The sequence below is a fragment of the Pollicipes pollicipes genome, unplaced genomic scaffold, assembly GCF_011947565.3.
Source record: "Pollicipes pollicipes isolate AB1234 unplaced genomic scaffold, Ppol_2.1 Scaffold_3447;HRSCAF=4054_pilon_pilon_pilon, whole genome shotgun sequence".
Taxonomy (NCBI): domain Eukaryota; kingdom Metazoa; phylum Arthropoda; class Thecostraca; order Pollicipedomorpha; family Pollicipedidae; genus Pollicipes; species Pollicipes pollicipes.
This window is the reverse complement of record NW_023596297.1, coordinates 20,970,508-20,990,935: the sequence shown is the minus strand read 5'-3', so window position 1 is coordinate 20,990,935 and position 20,428 is coordinate 20,970,508. Positions and strand designations below refer to the sequence as shown.

Sequence of the window (20,428 nt, the reverse complement as noted above, 5' to 3'; positions counted from 1 at the left end):
CACCTTGCACATGGATTGACAGTTGTATCTGAAAAGTTTTGACGTCATTTGTATTATCGCGTAAGATGCGTTGTGGTCAACCTCAGTCGAGACGGCTTAAGCCGTTATCTCCCCTCACGCGATGAATGGTTTATGTGCTCTCAGCTCAGCACCCGTTTTGAATGAAGCTAAAGGCACGCCGCATCCTCACCAAGCGTTTAACCCGACCGCCTACCCTGGCTGCGAGCGGCCACCGCGAACACGGCGTCTCCTGGCCCATCAGCCATGCGGAGTTTATCGGACGCCCAGATGTGCAGGTGCCGCCGTCCGTCTGCACGGCGGGTTTTCCCGGGGGCGCGGCGGCCCTCCAGCGGGACGAATATTCTGTCGGTCACCGGCGCCACCGCCGGGCCGACGGACGATCGCACGGCGCGTTCGTGACCTGACTCGAGAACCTGCCGCTCAGATAGGAGATCACCAGTGGACTGCTGTGGCGGGCGGCGGTAGCAACGCTGCTGTAGCGTACACACCATGTCAGGGGTAGGGGCTAGCTCAATTAAAGGAACTAGCTGTGCAGAAAAGTACCTTGGGTCGAGGACCCTGTGGTCTTCCAGCCCCATCACAAAATGCGCGGACTGAGTCTGAGTCCACAGGCTTCGAAACAGCTTTTGATGTGCGGGTATCACGCGCATATAGCCATTTTGTAGGAACAATTTGGCCATCATGTTCAATACCAAGCTGCAAACCTCATTTACGAATATTGTTGAGATCATTGTATTTTAAGACATATTTTGGGACCATGTATTTCAAGACCGTGTCGTTCGAGACCAGTATGCACCACCAACATAAAACCGTTTTGCGGAAATAACGCACTTTGTTCCACGCGGTGGGACGAATTCAGTGTGGTGGCTGCCCTCGGCATGAAGTAGCGTGCCACGCGTTTCAGTCGCTGCCACGTTGACTCGGTCGGCTGTTTGCTGCGTCAGCATCTCGGATTGGGTTTGGTCCAGGCGGTTTGGGGGTGTTTAGCCCAGACATCCCTCGGCAGGCTCTGGCCATTTCAAGGCTTTGAATTGGAAAGAGAGGATTAAACAGTTGTACAATGTCATGCCATCGCAGGAGGCCTTCGTCACCGAGCCCTCCTCTGTTAAGTGACCCTTTTTAGGTTTTTGTGGGCTTGCGACGCCGACTGCTGGCTCATGGTCGCGGCTTGAACGGGGTCTGCGAGAATCCGGGATGAAGCGTCGACTGAGGGGAGGACAGGTTGTCTGCGGGGCGGCCGATGGGGAACACACTACGAACACACTACGGAAACACACTACAGGGCCCGAACCGGCAGGTCTCATTCATGCCACTGGCCGCCAGGCGCGCCGGGACGGCCTGCACAGGCCGGCTCTGCCGTGCGCGTGCACCTGTGTGCGTGTACGTGTGCGTGCGCCTGTGTGCGTGTGTGTAGTCCTGTATGGCATGTCGCACGCCCCAGTCTGATCACGAATTCAGTCACTGTCAGGACTGCGGGTCGCTCGTGCTGGTCAGAAAAGAATGGACGTGCGCCTTTCGTGCTAATGTCAACCCAACTGCAAACTAACTTTTGCCGTCGGCGAGCCTTCAAGCCCCAATCAGTTCGGAATGAAACTAGAAGGAAGAAGAAAGCGGGAAATGTCAGAGAGACAAGCGGCAATTTTCATCGTGTTTAAGTGCTGTTTTAGTGCTCTCGTTGCTGTTTTAGTGCTTAGTGCTTTCTGCTCCCCCCCCCCCGCTCCCATGTTCTGCACGCACCTCGTCACGATTTCTGCTCAAGTCAACCTGGTCAAGAGCATTTTGTGAGACTTGCTCGACCGCCCGGGAGATGACGCTGAGATCGACGCTTCCGCTTTGAGCCAAATTGGTCCCTGGCGCCGACACCTCGCCTATATTTGGAGAACGCATTGATTATACAGTTAGACAGAAATCAACCGAGTCGTTTACATTCCAAGCGTCACTTGTGGCAGGCGGATGTCTGCCTCGATCGGCTGCAAACCACTTTGTCGTCGGCCAGCCGGGAGCCATAGCGCATGTGTGATGTTCAACGCCAGACGAGACTGTGGCCGTCCTGGAAGAGCCCTGCTGGCCGGGCCACGAGGCAGAATTATTACCCAGTACCTCGGTGCGAAGCCAGTGTAAAACCGCTTAGGCGCTCTAAGAGACACCGCTTCTTCCTGCGGGCTGCTGTTCCACAGATATCTGGCTGACACCGAGACAGCACCGTGCTTGTCGAGGCATCTCTAATTTGACAGCCTTGGCTGGGCGCCTAGACAGCGGTGGTAAGGCTAATGCACGGTACCGATAGTATCAAGATGACCTGCCAACCAGCATGGTCATTTCGGTCTTTGCCTTGCTAATGGTCGCCCCAGTAAGGCAACCGATGCAAAGCATTCTTCTTTGCGGCCGAGCGGGCACTTCGGATAGCACGGATCATCTCTGGGTCACCAGAAAAGGCCTCTGTTTATCGCTACCCGAGCGTTATTAAGAGAGCCGAGCCCTGGATTACTGAGAAAGCCAGGTCCTGGATCAGCCTTGCTAACATGCCAGGCTAATGTAAACATCTTCTTTTTTATTTACATTTTAGGCATTGACACGCTGTTCTCGCCTTGCACCCTCGCCAGTCGGAGGATTCATTGGCTCCCAACCGCCGTGACCGCCGCATCGCCGACATACGTCACGCCAGCGTCGGCCGCGGCTTCTGCGGGCAGGGGGCGGCCCGAGAGGCGCCGACGGCTGTCTGTGGTACCCTGCACCGGACGGTGCCGCGTCTTCTCCCCCTAATTGTTAGCCAGCACCGCTATCGACTCGGCCTTGGCCCCGAAGGGCTGCCTGCACCGAGACCCGATCAATTTGGTATCCTAGGGGCGACCCCCTTCGACACTGCTTTAAGGAGCGCTTAGGTTGTATGGCAATATTGGAATACATACGAACCATGTTTTGTGGTCATGTACTATGACAGGTCCTCAGTCTATGTAATAAACTCTCTGCTTGCGCACGACTATACCTACGCTTAGCTGTTCATTTTGGCTCATCTCGGGGTCGCCGTTCTCACTGCTGTGCTTGGCAAAACTGGCCTTGGTGTGGAAAGCATAACCCTTTGCATTGATGCGGGCTGAAATTTACATTTCAACCTAAATAGCTACAGTGCTGTGACAGTTTTGCCAGCCTACTGTGAGGCAATGAAGGGGACGTCCATCGCCGCATAGCATTTAGGCCCGATGGGCGCAGGCTCGTCAGTCTTGCAGGACTTCCAAATACGGGGGTGGCACATGACAGATGAAATCATGTGTTGTTCGGCCGACCTTACGGACCGCTTATCTAACTAAAACTGAGCCGCTTAAGACGGTAGGATGAACGTTTGCACGACGACTTAAATGCCGGCAGCCCACCCCGCTGAGGAGCGTGATAGCCTAAAGTGCACGCAGCCCATGCCCAGCGGCGTGTTAAAGCGACAGCACAGTTTTGTCCTTGTCTGGAGTCTAAGCTGACCAGCAGCGGTTACTGGGCTCCTGCTGGGTTCACAGGCTCCTTCAGGTGACTGGGGTATGGGCCGGCCGGCGGCCTTGACCCAGTTCTGGTAAAGAGGAAGTGTGGGGGAGGGGCGCCACCCATCACCGATGACGCGGTATGCACGCGGAGGGCGCCGGTAGCCGAGTCCACCGGTCGGCCACCGCGCGTCGCCCGGCGTCGCTCGTCTTCAGGGCTGACGCCTGTGCGTCACCGGAAACCCCAGACGGCGACGCTGTACGTCAGCGGAACCCTCAGACAAGGCAGTCCCGAGAGCCGAGGCTGACGCCGCCGGCACTTCCTCGTACGCAGGCAGGTACGAGCTAATGCGGCGCCGTGCCTCGCTTGCGCGCTATTAAGTTAATCGGTTTAGCGACCATGGCCGCAGGCGGGTTACGTGAACCGTTCGGCCTCACAAGGCCATCCGCGCTGGTCACGGTTGCATGGCGACTCAGCCAGGCAGCTTGGTTCGTGGCCACCGCGTCACCCGCCCCGACCCGTCCCCGTCTCGGCTTTCCACTGCTCCCATCACTCACGTCTGATGGCGATTGCTGATGTTAACGGAGAGCGTCGATGCGGCCAGGTGCCATGTGCTCAGAGGGTTGTGCGTGATTTATGCTGCGACATGCGGCACCTCCCCGTGGTGATGTATGGCAGCATTCAGTTGGGCCGTTTAGCGCAGAAGGTCGAGACGAAACTCTAGTCTAGACTAACCGGTCACTGAAGGCCACCCCAGCTCGGCGTGTAATCACTGCTGACTGGCCTCATGCGAGGCTGACCACGTTCCCAGCTTCGATGTGAACACTTCTTGTACGAGCACTGCCGTATAATCGAGCACTAAATAGCGAGCTCTTTAAATGCCAGCCGAGTGTGAGAGTTCAACGGGTGTGCCCGCGGGGACTAGAGTAAACCTCTTCCGTCCCGACAGCGCCCACCAACCGACGCGCAGCTCCACCCACTGTCCTAGTGTCGCAGGTCGCCCTTCACCCGAACAACGGCCGTGCCTGACGCCCAAAAGAGCACCGGAGGGGGAGGGAGGGGGGGGGGGCGCCAAACCAGCTGCGGTGCGTCAGTCTCGATGCCAGGCGCCGGCCCTTGATCCGCATCGCATTACCATAGCTGAGTAAGTCGCCGTCTTGGTTGCAAAACTAAATCTCCTTAAACTGCTACCGTGATGACACTGTTATGCCGCGTCGGTCGGCGCCGCCCGCTGGACGAGGCGGGTGGTGGGCGTCGTCAGCGCCGTCGGCCGGCTCCAGACGGCGCCGTCCGTCGGCGGCGCGGCGTACATGGAGATGAGGGGCCCGACCCCGTCGCCGGCCGTCGCCGGGCTGCGTGAACCAGCGGCTGTACATGTGTGGAGGGCCGCGCCCCGAGCCGGGGGGACTCCAGCTGGCGCCGGGGGTGCGCCGGACGTGGCGCGCGGCCGGCGCACGGACGGCAGTCACTCACCCCGCGCGGCGGACCTGTGGTGCGCCATCTACCTCTGTTTGTGCCATGCTACGCTGACATGCAGATGAAAGGTCGAGAACTTTGGCTGTCTGAAGCTTAACCCGTCATGCGTGATTGCTGAGCACATAATGGCATTTTGCATGCCGATTCCCGATGCATGGCGCAACAACACCACGAATATTGCCGACCGTGACTTGCCCTCGGACCATCGAATGCAGTACGGCACCCACATGGAACTGGAGCATGACGAGGCAAACTCAAAGCGAAAGCTTCAAGGGCGCACCTGTCCTTTTCCAATGCAACAACTTGGCGGCCAGTCACGGGCGTATTGTCCCCTGCCCGTCGCTGATTGGTATGCAGTATGCATACCGGGCGATCTGTGCTGCTGTACTGGCCAGTGTGCGACCTCCGTGTTCCATCAATCGTCGGCGAGCCGGGCTGGCGGCGGCGCCCTGTCGCCCGCTCCCGAGACACGGCCAACGCCGATCCGGTGGCGTTCGCCGGCTCGCTCGTGCTCCGTGCCTCGCCTGGACACGGCGGCATCCCCTGTGCCCCCCCGCCGACACGCCAGCGTACTCCATGCGCCCTGCAGACACGCTGGCGCACCCGCGCCTGCCACCGGCTGGCTGGCGCACCCGCGTGGCCGCGTCCCGCCGCCAAGCGCGGACCCGGCCACGCACGGGGCTGGGCCGAGCGGGCGGCGGCGGCGGCCGGCTCCAGTCGCTGCGGGAGCGCCACAGCGCGAGGTCGTCCGGCCCGTGATGGAGTGCCCGCGCCGCGCGCCGCGCCACTGTCGCGCGCTCGCCGCTCGCTGAGGCCGCTCGGGCCCGCTGGGCTCGGCGTGTAGCTCGCGTGGCGTGGCGGCCAGCGCTCCGGGCTCTGGCCAGCGCCGAGGCCACTGCCGTGGGCTGCCCAGGTCAGCGTCGGACCGGAGCCGTGAAGGCCGTCTCCAGGTGACCCGCCAGGCCGGGTCGGGTCGGGCGTCGACGGACCGGGCGAGACGGCGTGTCGGGGCCGGGGGTGCGGGGCGAGGCCGGCCGCGGCGCGCGACACAATGTGGCGACTCGTGCTGAGCTGGACAGTCGCAGTCAGCTGTGTCGGCTTTTCATCAGCAGGTGAGGCATCGCAATCAATGTTGCACGTCGGCATCAGCGCCTAGAACCTCCACCCACACGCACACACACCTAAACTTGGTGCGTAGGCTGCGCCTTAGTCCACGCTCGCTTGCTCTTCCGTGTGAGACTCGGTCATACGTTATGTAAGCACGTACGCAATTACGTGTCGTTTCCTGACTGTGAGAACGTCGACCGCAAAAGTGCGCTGGCAGCCTATATTGCCACCACAGCGGCTCGAGAGTGGACTACGGACATCATCCACAATCATCATCGTCGTTCGTGAAAAATTGACGGGCAACATCACAAATTCTCACTTGTAGGCGCGCGTCAATCAACACAGTATCGCACCGTTTACCTTGTGGACAATAACCGCCTGGACGATCAGAAATTTCGCCATTCTCTTCAATATAGCCTTCAGTAAAGATCAATGTTTGCTTGTTTGCTGTGTTCATCGCATGCCGTCAGCGCTCGAAGCCTATACTTTGTTATAGACGTTACCACGCCCGACATGTGAAGAGGAACCAATTTTTGGTGCACTTTTGATGTTCTGGTGGGTGAAGTGTGTACAATGGTGTATGTGGTACCCGGAAAGTCCATTCATTGGTCTTTTACCACTTAATATTACTAGCATTGTTTGCTGGAAGTCATACTTGTACTTGTACTTGTAAGTATAGTTCCGACAGGTTTGCGGAAAATGTGCTTTCGATTGTTATTTGGGCCATCAAATGTCGTCTGTTCAACTGCTGTATCGAGCATTGCTACGCGCCTTAGAATACAGAGTGCATCTAAGAAGAACGAGCACATTTGTACCGCAAAGCTCCGAAGGAAAACCATTTCCTACCGCTCCGGTTAACTCACCGCTCCGTAGCAGGTAGTCTTGTGGTCATGCCTTCTCCTTTGGTCATGCTTTTGAAATCTGAGCCCCCCTCGAGATCAGGTTCTTCTTGGCCAGATTTGCCGTCCGTCTTGCCTTGTGGATGACCATGCACACACATGCACGCCTGTTTCGATTGTATGTGCCTTCAGAACGTTACCGTATTTTCTTGTATTTTGCATCGCCTTGGTGTGAAACACTGAACACAGGACCTGTACCATATTCTGTGGTTGTAGAGGTTTAAGGGAGTGCGCCACATTTGCATGGGGTTTTGAGCTGAAAAGGCCATCTCGAAGATTATTTGGTGCGGTTCATAGCCGTGCCATCGCTTGGACCTCAGCCCCTGTCGTCTCTGAGCTATACGTCGGCGAAGAAGTGCAGACTATCTCGGCGGGACTATTTCAAGGCGTCCATGACGCCATAATAACGTCATTCAAATCCTGCCATTCCATTTGCCACGCGGCAATCGAGGCCAAGAAAAGTATCAGTATCGAGTCATCCATAGCTGGCGTTTGTGATCACGATTTCCGTATAAAATGACCGTCAATTGGCTCTCAATCAATGTTGTGCAAGCTGTGATGACGTAATCAAACAATGATGCATTGAAAAGCATATTTACAAATCAGGCGACTTGTGGCGTCTGGAGTAGTCTTTTCCACTTAGAATACAACAATAATTATAATAAATTATTTTATCATAGCTGATGCTTGTTTCAATACCTTTAAATGTGAAACAATCCCTTTAATCTCAGGTTCGAACGAAAGTTTATCTCGCCGACGGCGGCGCCATCGGTGGCGGCACCGGTGTGTGGGCTGTATGCATGGACTGTCGGCCGTTTGAGCCGGGCCGCATTCTGGGCAGGCGCCACAACCCAGTTCACTGCTGCTCCGTGGCAGAGACCCTGAACTATCTCGGTTATCGTTGTGCGATGTGAGGGATTCGAACACCCTGTTGAGAGCTCCGTATCCACGTATACAGTGCTTAGGTCCTGACTGGCTCGTGAATTCTAAAACGTCGATCGTCGATCCCCAACGGTCTGTGATGCGTCTGGCAGTCCTTTTTCAGGAGGATGCATTTACTGCCTCTGGTGCCACAGCTATATTGAGTCCATTTCAGAGCAACTGATCGGCTATGATATAATCCGACAACATTGCACTATATTTCCTGGATGCCGCGGAGGATTCCGAACCGCTTATGACACATATGTTAGCTACTACGGGAACCCATCGGCCGTTGTAGGACCTTGTGAGCTTGCAGGAAACCATCGACAAGCTCTGAGTCCCACAACTTCGCCGAAAGCCATGAAGTGAGCAGCCTGCTCGTATTCCAATTCAGGCACGAGGGCGTATGGTGACAGTACTTATCACACACATTAATCTCACCATTATTCACGATTTCGAGAGCAGCTTTGCGACGGCTCAAACCGCTTACCTCTGAAAGCAAAACGTGCAGAAGTCTAAGCATGTATATGTTCAGGCGAGCTGGTTCCCATTCTTAAATGTTTTGCTGATGCAACCTGAACCGTGAATATCCAGGCACTACTTGCAGCCAATTGGGCCGCCGCAGAACAGCTCGGAGCTCGAGTTACAGAAACATCAATCAGCCCAGACATGAATCCGGATGCAACATTAAATCCTCCTCTTTTAACATTTGGACCCTAGCAATGCCGAATCGCATACCTACCCAGAAGCGATAAGACACGATTTGTTTTTGGGGGGACATCTGGTCTTGTTACGAGAGAGGTGGCCGATAGCGTCAGCTGACCGGGCATCGTGTGGCTTCAACGGTCCGTCCCGGTGCGGCCCCGCCACGCACGCCTTTGACAGGCTTATGCCTTTGCGACACTGATGGCGTTACCATGAAGTTGTCGGAAATAAGTGGCACAATTCTTCGAAAATTGCGCAGCAACGGTTTCAAGACGATTGGCTGAAAGTTGTTTAATCGCTTCGCTACAGCCCGCAGCGTCACCATTCTACCCTCCCACTCAAATGGCGTGGGAATTATGAAGTTTCGTGAGGTTTTCAAATCGAGAACATTTGAAGAACACGGAACAAACCTGGATGAGATCCCAATGTACCAGCGTCGCAGCGATGTAGACGAACGCATTCAGATGAAGAAGAGAACGGAGTATTGCGCCGGCTTAAGTATTGCTCGCGTTTGTGCAGCTCAGCACGCGTGACCGCGCGCAAACCATGCATCCGCCCGGTTCGAGACGCGTTTAAGACTTGGAGTCCGATCTCAGAGCCGACGTTCGTCCACAACGCACGCCGCAGACGAATGTGTCTTCCACGACAAACGCTGCAAGCGAATGCGTCGACTACGAATACTTGATGATCCCAGCAAGGTTCGACTCAGGTGTGTCAATTACACACCAGAAATAGTTCATTGTCACCCTTTAACAAGCCGGCTCCAAATACAACACACGGTTTTTGAGCAAAGAGAGATTAGGCCATCAAAGCTGAGTAAGCGTGCAGGTCGGATTATTATGGCATGCATGTATTCCGTATTATGTTTTGTTAAGTCCTCCGAAAATGTTGTATTCTTCCAGGTTTGTGTCATTGTGTGCAGACATGAATTTTATCCCAAATCCATGGCCTAAGTCCACGGTTACAGACACAGTATCATGCCATGAAGGCTTTATAGGGTGACCTGATTGATACGCTTGTCTGATTTGCGGCTCTGCATAAAATTATAGTTATGGGCGCTGTATGGTCTATAGCTGCCGATGCGCCCCAAAGCCCCAAATCATCGTCATCATCTTTTCAATGAAAATTAACAGGATCACAGTCATTCAAAATTCCCGAAGCGCCATTGTTAAGTTTGTTCACGAACACTTGACAACAGTGTTGCCTGGAGCTCATGAAGGGGACATTTCAGCGCATTATTTAGGTTTGTTTATGGGTTCCTCGAAGATAATAGGCCTCATTCGCAAGGATTTCAGGAATTATCTACATCGCGATGCTCACTGACGAAGTCGTACCTGGTACACTCACGTACGTCGTTTCCTCGTTCGTCCAACTGCACAAAAGGCGTCCTCTTTGCACATTAAAGCATTTAACTCCACTTATATGAAAGAAGGCCTGCAGGCTTAAGTGAGTCACATGGGTGCCTTGCGACCGAGACATGCACGTCAGCTGGCATGCGGGAAGGAGCTCGCCTGATATCACCGGAGTTGGGGGTCGCCGGCTGGACTCCCCACCGGCGGATGCGGGTCCTCATCACGTGCTCATCCACGAGCCGGGCTTCGGCCGAAGCGGACACGGATCGGGATGCGCCTGTCAGCAGATGCGGACCGGCGCCACTCAGCCACCGGCTCGATCTCGACTCGGCCTCCGCCGGCAGCAGAGCGCGGCGCCGGCGGCGCGGCGTCCCAGTCAGCTGGCGGTCACCAAACCAGTTCTCACTATAAATCACCGCGCCGGCGCGGCCGGCAGACGGCTGCGGGCGGCGTGAGCGGGGCCGCCGGCGCGTGACTGGGCCCGGCCCGGCCCGGTTGCAACACGCAGTAGCGGACGCCGGCCGGGGCCAGCGGCCAGCCGCCGCTCGGTCGGTCACCGGCGCCGCCCAGTCGCCGAACGTCGGTGCAGACCCCGGCGCGAACGGCTGGAGAGCGCGCTGCGAAAGCTGCTCGGAGCTCGGCTCGTGCTCGCTCGGCTTCGAGTCCAGTGCGTGGCGCCTGTTACCGGATGCGTCGTTTTTATGATAGCCAGTTGCACTCCTCGTCCGTGGGCTAAACAGGTCCACTTGTTGTACGTCGTCGTTGTTATCTCTTGCTGCTTCTTTTCCTGGGAAAACCGCGCGACAGTTCTGCAAATTTTGTCCATATTGATGACCTGCCACGCAGAAATGCGTAGAACAACGACGCACTGATCACTATCAGCGATCAGTGGTTGGCGGACAGACGTCTGAACGAACGTGTCGACCCAGGGCCGAGTGGGTTCGGCATATGTTGCGTGCCGTTAAGCACACACACAACTTTTTGTGAGGAGGGACCCCACCGCGCTGCTGGCCCCGACGGGAGTCCTCGCCGGGGACGAAGACGGGAAGCAGTTCGCCGAAATGCAGATCCCCGAAACGCGTTTATCGCCTTTTCTTGTGCTTCATGATGCTACAGTTTTGCTCGTTGTGGTAATCAATCTGACACTAGGCATTTTCAGGGACGTCCTCATGCCATGTTTTACACCGGTGCAGTAGCGGCACGCACTTGCCAACCGTGGAACAGGGACCCGCGCGCGCACTCCTCGTGCGTGCCTCTGCACGGCGCGGCCAGCCGCCGCCGAGCCGGGCGCCGCTGCCTTGAGCGGGCTGAGTCGGGCCGGGCTCGGGTCTCCTCTCTCTCCGCCCCTCCGCGGCGGCCGCCGTACGCAGTCTGCATACTGGCCGCCTTCCGAGAGCGCGTCTCAAGGCTGCGGAAGCGGCGGCGCGGCCCGCCCGGCTCCGGCCGCGCACGCGGTCCGGCAAGCTGGTCAGCCACGTGTCAAACGACGACTTTGTCCCGGTAGCAAATGGCCGGAATCGTCGGCTAGCTGTGCTTGTCACCGCCTTCGGTCAATTTCAACACAGCCCGCCTTTTCTCCCGCCTCCGTCCACGTCGTTCAGATCGGAGCGCTGCCATGCGTGGCCGGCGACGTCCTTCTGCGCGTCACTCGGCACGCGGCACCAAGGCCTGCCGGCGGCGGCGGCGGCGGCGGCGATTTCGCGTCGTCCTGCATGGGACCGCTCCCTGAGTCAACAGCGGACCGGCGCCGTGACGGCCGCTCCCGTCAGCGGCCCCGCCCGCCGGCAGGCTGCAGGCCGCAGCGCTCGGGCCGCGGCTCCGCTGGGCTTCACGGCGGACCGACCGACCGGCGCCCAACATCCTCGTCACCCAGATGTTGACGAAAGTGCGCTGGGTGGCCGTGCCATGATGGAGAGGCGTCCCTGAAGATTCGAGCTCATTAAGAACGGCGGTTCAGAAGTCCATGCTACAAACATTTCGGAGGGGTCACATAGCGAGTTGGGCGAGCAGCCAGTCTGTTTTCGCAGCCGATACAGTCACGGCTGGCACGTTCCGGAGGGTCCCACGCCACCTGACGACGAGGTGACTCCGGTCAGCACCTCCGAATCATTAAATATGCCGATTATTTACAGATTGAACAGTCATCGCTGTACGCACGTTTTGTATTTGTCCGCTGCTTTGGTCTGTTCTGCTTCGGCTACTCTTCTCCCACTCTTCTCCCACTTCTTTGATGGCAAAGGAGAAGGAGAAGATGACGTAATCTGTGATCCGATCATCAATCACTGCTGTGATGCACACTCCCTGCTTGCGGTAAAATGCCAATGTTTTTGTACGCGAACCAATATATCCTTATAATCTGTCATCACACACGGCATTTATTGTGTTGTTTGGTTGTCTGTTCGAATGAAATCTTGTCTAATGCCGTATTTGTCGTTTGCTACGAGCCGACCGACATGTTAATCCGAAGGATCAGACGAATGCTACATACAATATATCGCTACTGACTCCATATGTATAAGCTGACGGCAATGTTTACATGGTTACGTGTGCCATGACACTGATCAGTCGGGATATCAAGATAACGCCACTGACGCTGACAATAGTCCGATATTTACTACACGTGCACTCAGGGTCCTCTCCATAGTGGCTTGGACCTAAGCTCGACTAACACATGTAATCCATCATGGGGCCCCGTTCGCGTTGGTAGCCGCCCACTCACGCCACTGCGGTGGGACGAATGGGCGGCCATCAGTGCGCCGACACGATGCGGCGGCGCAGACCAGAGCTGGCCAAGGCAGACTGACGCAGCTCCTGCTGTGTTGCGACGTAACACCCGACAAGGTGTCGATCAGGCCTGACCTGAGGTATAGGTCGCGACGTAGTGCCTGCCGGAGTGTTGACCTGACCTCCCTGACCTGCGCCTCCGCCTGTGATGTGAGCTGACCTCCGGCCACTGTAGCGTCCTCCTGTGACCGGACCGCGATGTGACCTGACCTGTGACCTGACCTCAGGCCACTGCGCCGCCCTGACCTGCCACGCACTAGGTCAGCGGGCCCCACCCCGAGCTGACCGGGCCCGCCCCGTCTCCGCAGGCTGCGGCCTGTCGTCGGGACCCACGTGGCGGTCCGACGGCCGGTGCGGGGCCAGCTTCCCCCTGGCGACCGGCGAGGCGTCCACGTGCGACAAGCGGAGCGAGCGGCCCTGCTGCTCCGACTTCGGCTACTGCGGCACCTCCGAGAGCCACTGCTTGTGCGCCGAGTGCGTCGACTATAGGGGTGAGTACAGCCCGGAGCCTGCGCCGGGACCCGGTGACTCTCGCCGCCTGGCAGCCGTGGGGACCGCCGCATCCTGTCATTCACATTCAGGCCGCCCGCTGGTGGGCATGTGCTTTCGAACCATTTTACGAAATTCACGGAGTTTCACGGAGGGACGTAGCGCGACATTGTTCTTCTCACGAGGTCCTGAAATGCCGTATTTTTTAACGCAATCACATACTTGATGGTGTGCTTCCTGCCTGCCCAATTCTGCATCAGGACAGACCAATGACACCATCAGGACATTATGGGCACGTAAAACCGTCGTAAATATTGACTGTCGTCTTCAATGTGCTGTACCATTACGTTTAGTAGAGCCTCGGGATTTATATCAAAGGCAGTTAATTTCGAATTGAGTAACATCTAATGTTACACCTTGAGTCAGTGAATATTTCATCAAATTATGTAATACAACGCCTGCGGAAAGTCCACCGTACTGCGTCACAGCACCCACTTGCAAATGCGCTGCCGCCTGCACTTGAGCCCGTCTGGATTGCCCAACGCATGACAGCGGCGGTCCGTGGGCGTGGGCGACGGCGCGGCTGGTGCAGGCGGCACGCCGCGCCGCTCAGGCCCAGCCCCCGTCAGCGTCGGCCGACCACGTGGGGAAGCTGGCGGAGATCTCTCGGAGGACCGGGCCGGACCCGTCCCCAGAAGGGCCTGGCGGGACCCACCCCGGAACGGTCGGGCGAGACCCACCCCCGAAACGGTCGGGCGGGACCCGCCCTCAGAAGGGCCGGGCGGGACCCACACCCAGAACGGTCGGGCGGGACCCACCCCCGGAACGGCCGGGCGGGACCCACCCTCAGAAGCGTTCGCTGCTGACGCTCGCATACAATGCGCTCACGTTAGATGAAACATGTGGACGCGTCTAAGGAGTCATTGGCGTTGATATCACTTTTGAGTAAGCGTTCCCCAAGATGGATTGATAATATATTTGTGCATGCTTTTGAGTCGGGCGAAAAAGTACAATGAACACGAACGCTCTTGACTCAGCATTACAAAAATCTGCGATGATCACGTTACTCAAGCGAGCACTTATCCAGACTTGGGTGATTACAGCGGGTCTTCTTTTTTCGCGCGTTACTTCAAAGAGCTACCAACCGGTTCCGCGGATTAAATGACCACCCACGGTCTTATCTCCTCTAATGCGCAAGTCCTGAATAGCGTTGCAATGGGGATCACGGCAACTAACGTTAGTTTTGCAAGCAAGTCCTGGGGAGGTAAAAAGTGCCGCTCGTTTTGAGATCGCTAGTTTATGGAGCTTTTCTTGACGACTGAACTACAGCTCTTAGTCCGTGATACCTTGCCTCTGCGTAAAAAATAACTGATTTACCCTAATGTGCCAATTACGTCACAAGTCAGATCAAGCATTGCAGGGATATGGTATCATCTACAGGTATGGTGTATATCTTATCTGGAGAGTGTGAATATACATACCAATGGTGTCAATTTGGCATCAGTCGTGCTTCACAGCAATTTTGATATCTTTATGTGTGACACAAAAAGACATGTGGTGATATTAAAGACAAACGATACGGTTCGATAAGCAGCCGCAACAATTTCGTAATGGCAGGAGGCTCAGCACGGGATGGTCTGGCCGCGAATCCAAGGCAATGTTCTTACCCAACATTTCTTCTTTTCAACACGCACCTGGGTGACCAGTTGAATACCCGTCGCTCGAGTGGGGGTCAATTTGACCCCCTGGGATTTCAGAAACTGAGAGAGCGAGATATACCAAATTCACAGGGCGTGTTGGCCTGTACGTGAACTTACTTTTGTAAAGGTTTGAGGTTCTTAGGTCATAACCTTCGAGTCAAATGAGGTCAAACAATGTCAAACTCCACGTCAGTGTCCAAAGTGCCCGCATAACCTAGATACCTGTTCTAAACAAAAGGTTACATGCTCATTTAGGGCTAGCGACTTGTTTGACCTTTTGAAGGTCATGGTGACCAGAATCATGCAAGACTGTTTTGATTTTTGCATTTGAATAAGCGACAGAGATTACTCTAGGCAGTGCCAACAGCAAAATGTTGAGTTGGGTCATTTCAGGTCAATGACCTTTTCCAACCTAAAGAAGTTCATGTAAGATGTATAGTGCAGTTCCTGTTGTCAATAAATTCGAAATGAGGACCAGAAACTATCTCATAGAGTTAGCCCTAGAGTAGTAAAACAGATCGATTTTGACCTTGGTCTGACCTTCACACCTGACTCTAGGTCAATGTTCTTTGTTCATTAATTGTTGTGTTGCCTGAGAAAGTATCTCGGAGATGTATGGCTTCGTTCAACGCTCCGTTGTTGCATAAGATTACATGATTCCCTAGAAATTGACTTTCCTGAATCCATGGTCTGACTTTGACCTGCTGTACGTCAGCGACCTTACAAGGTACAACTAAGTTTTAGGTACCAAACAATCCGCTATTTAATCGTCTACAACTTTGCAAAATTGAGCGCGGCTACGCCGAGCCCTTGGGAAATGATTTAAGAGAACCCTTTGGGAGGTGGGTCAAGTTGACCTAATGAACCCTTCATTCGAATGGTGTTGGATCCAGGTCATCGTGCAGTGCGGGTTGTTGCGTGGACGCCGACCATGACCGCGTCATCCAAGCAGCAAGAACAAGGACGTATTTGTCCTCACCTGCTGTCATGCATCTCTGAGATGTCTGACATGATGTTTGACGTACCGCCTTGACATAGTCACGGCGCAGCCACCTGTGCCAAATGCTCCTAGCCCTGTCAAGGAAACGGTATGCCTCAGGTGCGACTCTCTCCTAATTTAACCTTGGTGGGAGTCGACTGACACTCACTGTGAGTGAGTGTCAGTCTGACACTCACTGTGAGTGAGATCCGCGCGTGGAGCAGGCACCCACCGGGTTGGATGGCTTGCCTGGAGTCCACGAAGAACACGGTTCCGTTCTGACAGGTCTGGCCACGGGAGCGGTCCATATCTGTTCAGTACTAAGATAATAACAGCACCATTTGTACGCCGTCGGATCAAAGCCCATAAAAATTGGTGCGAGACAAAACCTTCCATCGTTTTTTTATTTGCCACTCCGATAGCTATTGAGAAGTCCCACCCGGTGGCGATCCATGATGCTGGGGCTCAAGACCCTTGAACGGTAATTCGCATTTCAAAGATATGGAACCCAACTTTGCCTAGGTTAGGTTAGGCATCGGTTAGGGTACATTTGCTAAAAGTAAGTTTGTGCAATGTGTGGGATCAGCTGTTGGTGTTTCGAGGGCACTGCCCGGTCCTGCACGGTCTCGCGCCCGACCCGGCGTCTGTTGGTGTCTCGAGGGCACTGCCCGGTCCTGCACGGTCTCGCGCCCGACCCGGCGTCTGTTGGTGTTTCGAGGGCACTGCCCGGTCCTGCACGGTCTCGCGCCCGACCCGGTGTCTGTTGGTGTCTCGAGGGCACTGCCCGGTCCTGCACGGTCTCGCGCCCGACCCGGCGTCTGTTGGTGTCTCGAGGGCACTGCCCGGTCCTGCACGGTCTCGCGCCAGCCCCGGCGTCTGTTGGTGTCTCGAGGGCACTGCCCGGTCCTGCACGGTCCCGTGTCTGACCCGGCGTCTGTTGGTGTCTCGAGGGCACTGCCCGGTCCTGCACAGTCCCGTGTCTGACCCGGCGTCTATTGGAGTCTCGAGGGTAGCGTCCGATCCTGCGCGGTCCCGCGCCTGACTCGACGCCTGTTGGTGTATCGAGGGTAACGCCCGGTCCTGCACGGTCCCGCGTCTGACGCGTTGTATGTTGCAGCCGTACAGCAGCCCGAGGGCTGTCTCATACGCTACGCCGGCCTGGAGGGCGTGATGGAGTCGCAAGGCTACCCTTCGTCGTACCCTCCCAACCTCGACTGCTGCTACGACATCCAGCGGCCAGACGAGGGCTACTGCGGCGTCAAACTTTACTGTGAGTGAGGGTGAGCGTGAGCGCCGAACCACACACGCGCTCCGTTCCGTGATCTGACTGGACCTCTTCGGACGCAGTTCTGTTGGCTGCTGGGTGTTATTGGCAAACACATGCGTGCCGACGACAAGGAGTGGAAGGAATAACACTGAATGACATTCCTGGTATGCGGTGTGTGTTCCAAGTAAGAAAAAGTGGCGCATGGGACCGCACCAGCACCGACAGACGGCTCAACAGAGTACAAAAACGAAAGCTTTTGACATCTCTTATCGAGCATTGAAACAAGGTAGTGTTTGTCAGCTGTCAGTATAGCCACATGTCAAAGCGGCTGAGTTTAGCAGCTGGGATTCGTCGAACAGAGTATCAATGACCTTCACAGTATGGGGTTACTTAGCTTGACAACATCTTGACGGGAGGGGGAAATACCAAAGGTATGACCGATCAAAAACATGGATACATGTAACGTACCCCAAGAATTCCGATTTCTCCTCAAACTGAAAAGATTCTTGCGTTCAAATAAATAGAAATGAAGCGAGTTGGCTGTGATATATGACATGACTATTACGAGACCACAATGAGGGTGATAAGCTTCAGTGAGAGAAATTATCTGGCCACCGAGAGGCGGAAGGAGGATTTGGTGAGTATGGGGGTATTTCTCCACTCAATATGTCGAAAGACCTCTGCAAGGTACCATCACGCGGACAAAGCGATGGATCCCATGACATTTTTGTGGGTATCAGGCCTACCAAAAACCTGTTCTTTGGTCGCGTGCACACAAGTTTGAGCGCAGAAAGTCACGCACTTATTCCTGCTTCCGCGTTTTACTTGTTAGCAGTTTACTCTTAATGCATCATTGATTTTGAAACGGGTCTTATTCTGGACCTGATTGAAGCCTTTTTACTTCCACCGTCGCAGACCGGCATGGCGGGTCAGCGTTCATGCCGCAGCACTACGGGGCACTGGGACGGAACCCAGTCCAAAACTGGCAATAACTGCATCTTTCTGTGCTTATCCGCGCTGATAAGTTGGCTCCTGGCTTCACAATTTCTATTTTTCCAGAAGTTATGCGAATAAGGCCTTGCTGGTGGGTTATGAAATTTTGTTTTAAATTAAATCACCCTTTAACTCAGAGGAACATTTTTGGTCACAGACTCACAAGTCGTTCCTTCGAGCTTCTTGTAGAATCCCACATCTACCCCGGTAAACATTTCTACGCGCTTTAACGCTTTAAAAGGGACGACAGCATTTGGCAGCAGCAATCACCAACAATACACTAATTATTTGAATCACTTTATCACACTAGCGTTGAACCCGAGCACGATTAATGCCTTGGCCGTCATCAGCTGCCAGCTGACCCTGAGAATGTCCGTACGATGTTCGGCATTCATCCATCTATGGATGACGACTGCTGAGGGAGTTTACATTCATTATCAGGGCTGTGAATCAGGCCCCTCGGTCACGCCAGTGACAAGTAAATGGATGAACGCCTGCCTGAGCCTGCTAAAAAGCGTAGCTAGAAACCCCGTGACGACGTCATGAAGTTTGACCGGTAGCACGTCTCTATCAGCGTTGTTAGGCGGACCAGCACACTTGGTACGGCTTGTAAAGGGATGTCTGCAGCGAATATTCACTACCATAGGATCGCATCGGCCCCTTCATTACATTTAAGTGCGACTGAAGCTCAATTTGCTTCATCTGTGTCGATCGTACTTACGTAATGCGCTGCATTGAAAGATGCATCCACATGCCGTAACTTACTTTTAGACTGAACCGAACGGCATGGACGCTCCATGACATTGTGAAGGTCTTGTGCCATCCGGCTCGTATTTCCCCGCTCACTGAGCGCCAGATGGCAAAAGATTCCGTGTGACGTCATGCAGCTTCCTTGCCGAATGCACAGAAACTATAGCAGCATGGTGTTTACGACGCACGGTAGGTGATGCAACAGAAATTGCAAAATAGTGCAGCAAGATTTTGACTCCCTGTGCTTGGTTTTCTATGTATGTCTTCGTGACGCAGTTATTTTGTTATTGGATTTGTCAAGGTCCATAGGTCATTCACGGGGCATTACTTCAGCTTTTCACACGGGCTGACGAAAAACAGAGGTTGAAACGCTGTATGATAGCACAATCGATAGGGGCAGGGGCTTGATTGGATATTGATCTTTAGAGAGATTCGGATGATCTAAAATAACATCGTCTTGGAAGAGGTGCCTCCGGATTATGATCAAAACATCATGATTTTCTGTCATGCTTCTCTTTCAACTCGTTCGAATAAGTTAATTTCAGATTACAATCTACCCGAAATGGGATTGGTGCATGAGCAGTTTTTACGCAACGATGGGCCTCTTCTTAAAAAAAAAATATCTCACGGCATAACCAATGCGTCGTAGACATGAGACGACACATCACAATCGTTCGAATAAATTTCAATAGTGTTATTGCAGCATCTCCGGCGTCAGGGTTCGTCGTCGTCGTCAGTTCAGCATCGGTGGGTAGGGGCATGACTTACTCTGACGCATTGTTTGCCCACTTGACTACAGGCACTATGCCACTGTTTCACTGGTTTGGCACCGCGAGCCATCATTTTGTCCATCCGGACCACTAGTTCGGGTCCCTGGACATCCGCTGAGCCTTCAACGAGTCAAATCCCGGCGATATCTTTGTAACCAGCGGTATGTAAGTGCCCTTCGCGCTTTGACTGCTCCAGCTTCCAGTTTCCAGGTGACATCTTCCAATCGCCGTGATGTTCTAGACCACTTACATCGACATGTTCCTGTTGACATGCCGCAGCCAACGTTTGCAATACACAATCCGCAACTAACGTGACGCAAATTACGAGTCAGAGTCAACGCGTTTTAATTGATGTGCCCAAATCTGTATTCCAGTAGACGTATTGGGACTTGGACATTTCAACTGCATCGCCACACAGCTGTGTTGACATGTTCGAACTGACATATTGCAGTTGCGGCTTCACGGCCAACGTGCGGAAGTCGGTGCGCTCCAGCAGCACGGGCGCGCGCTTTTATGTCTGTTCCCTGTTGCAGTTTATGTGTTACAGCAGCGCGGACGCGCGCTTTTATACCTGTTCCCTGTTGCAGTTGATGTGTTGCAGCAGCACGGACGCGCGCTTTTATGCCTGTTCCCTGTTACTGTTGATGTGTTGCAGCAGCACGGACGCACGCTTTTATGCCTGTTCCCTGTTGCAGTTGATGTGTTGCAGCAGCACGGACGCGCGCTTTTATGCCTGTTCCCTGTTTC

At 54.8% G+C, this 20,428-nt stretch overlaps 1 protein-coding gene across 1 annotated transcript; it reads left to right on the top strand.

The window, feature by feature from the left end:
- Positions 1 to 5,888: 5,888 nt before the first annotated feature.
- LOC119092276 (uncharacterized) lies at positions 5,889 to 17,179 on the top strand. Its single transcript, XM_037215246.1, has 3 exons — positions 5,889 to 6,077; positions 13,042 to 13,224; positions 17,019 to 17,179. Exons 1-3 carry the CDS (start codon positions 6,017 to 6,019, stop codon positions 17,177 to 17,179), a joined length of 405 nt encoding a protein of 134 aa, XP_037071141.1. The 5' UTR covers positions 5,889 to 6,016.
- The last annotated feature ends 3,249 nt before the right edge of the window (positions 17,180 to 20,428 follow it).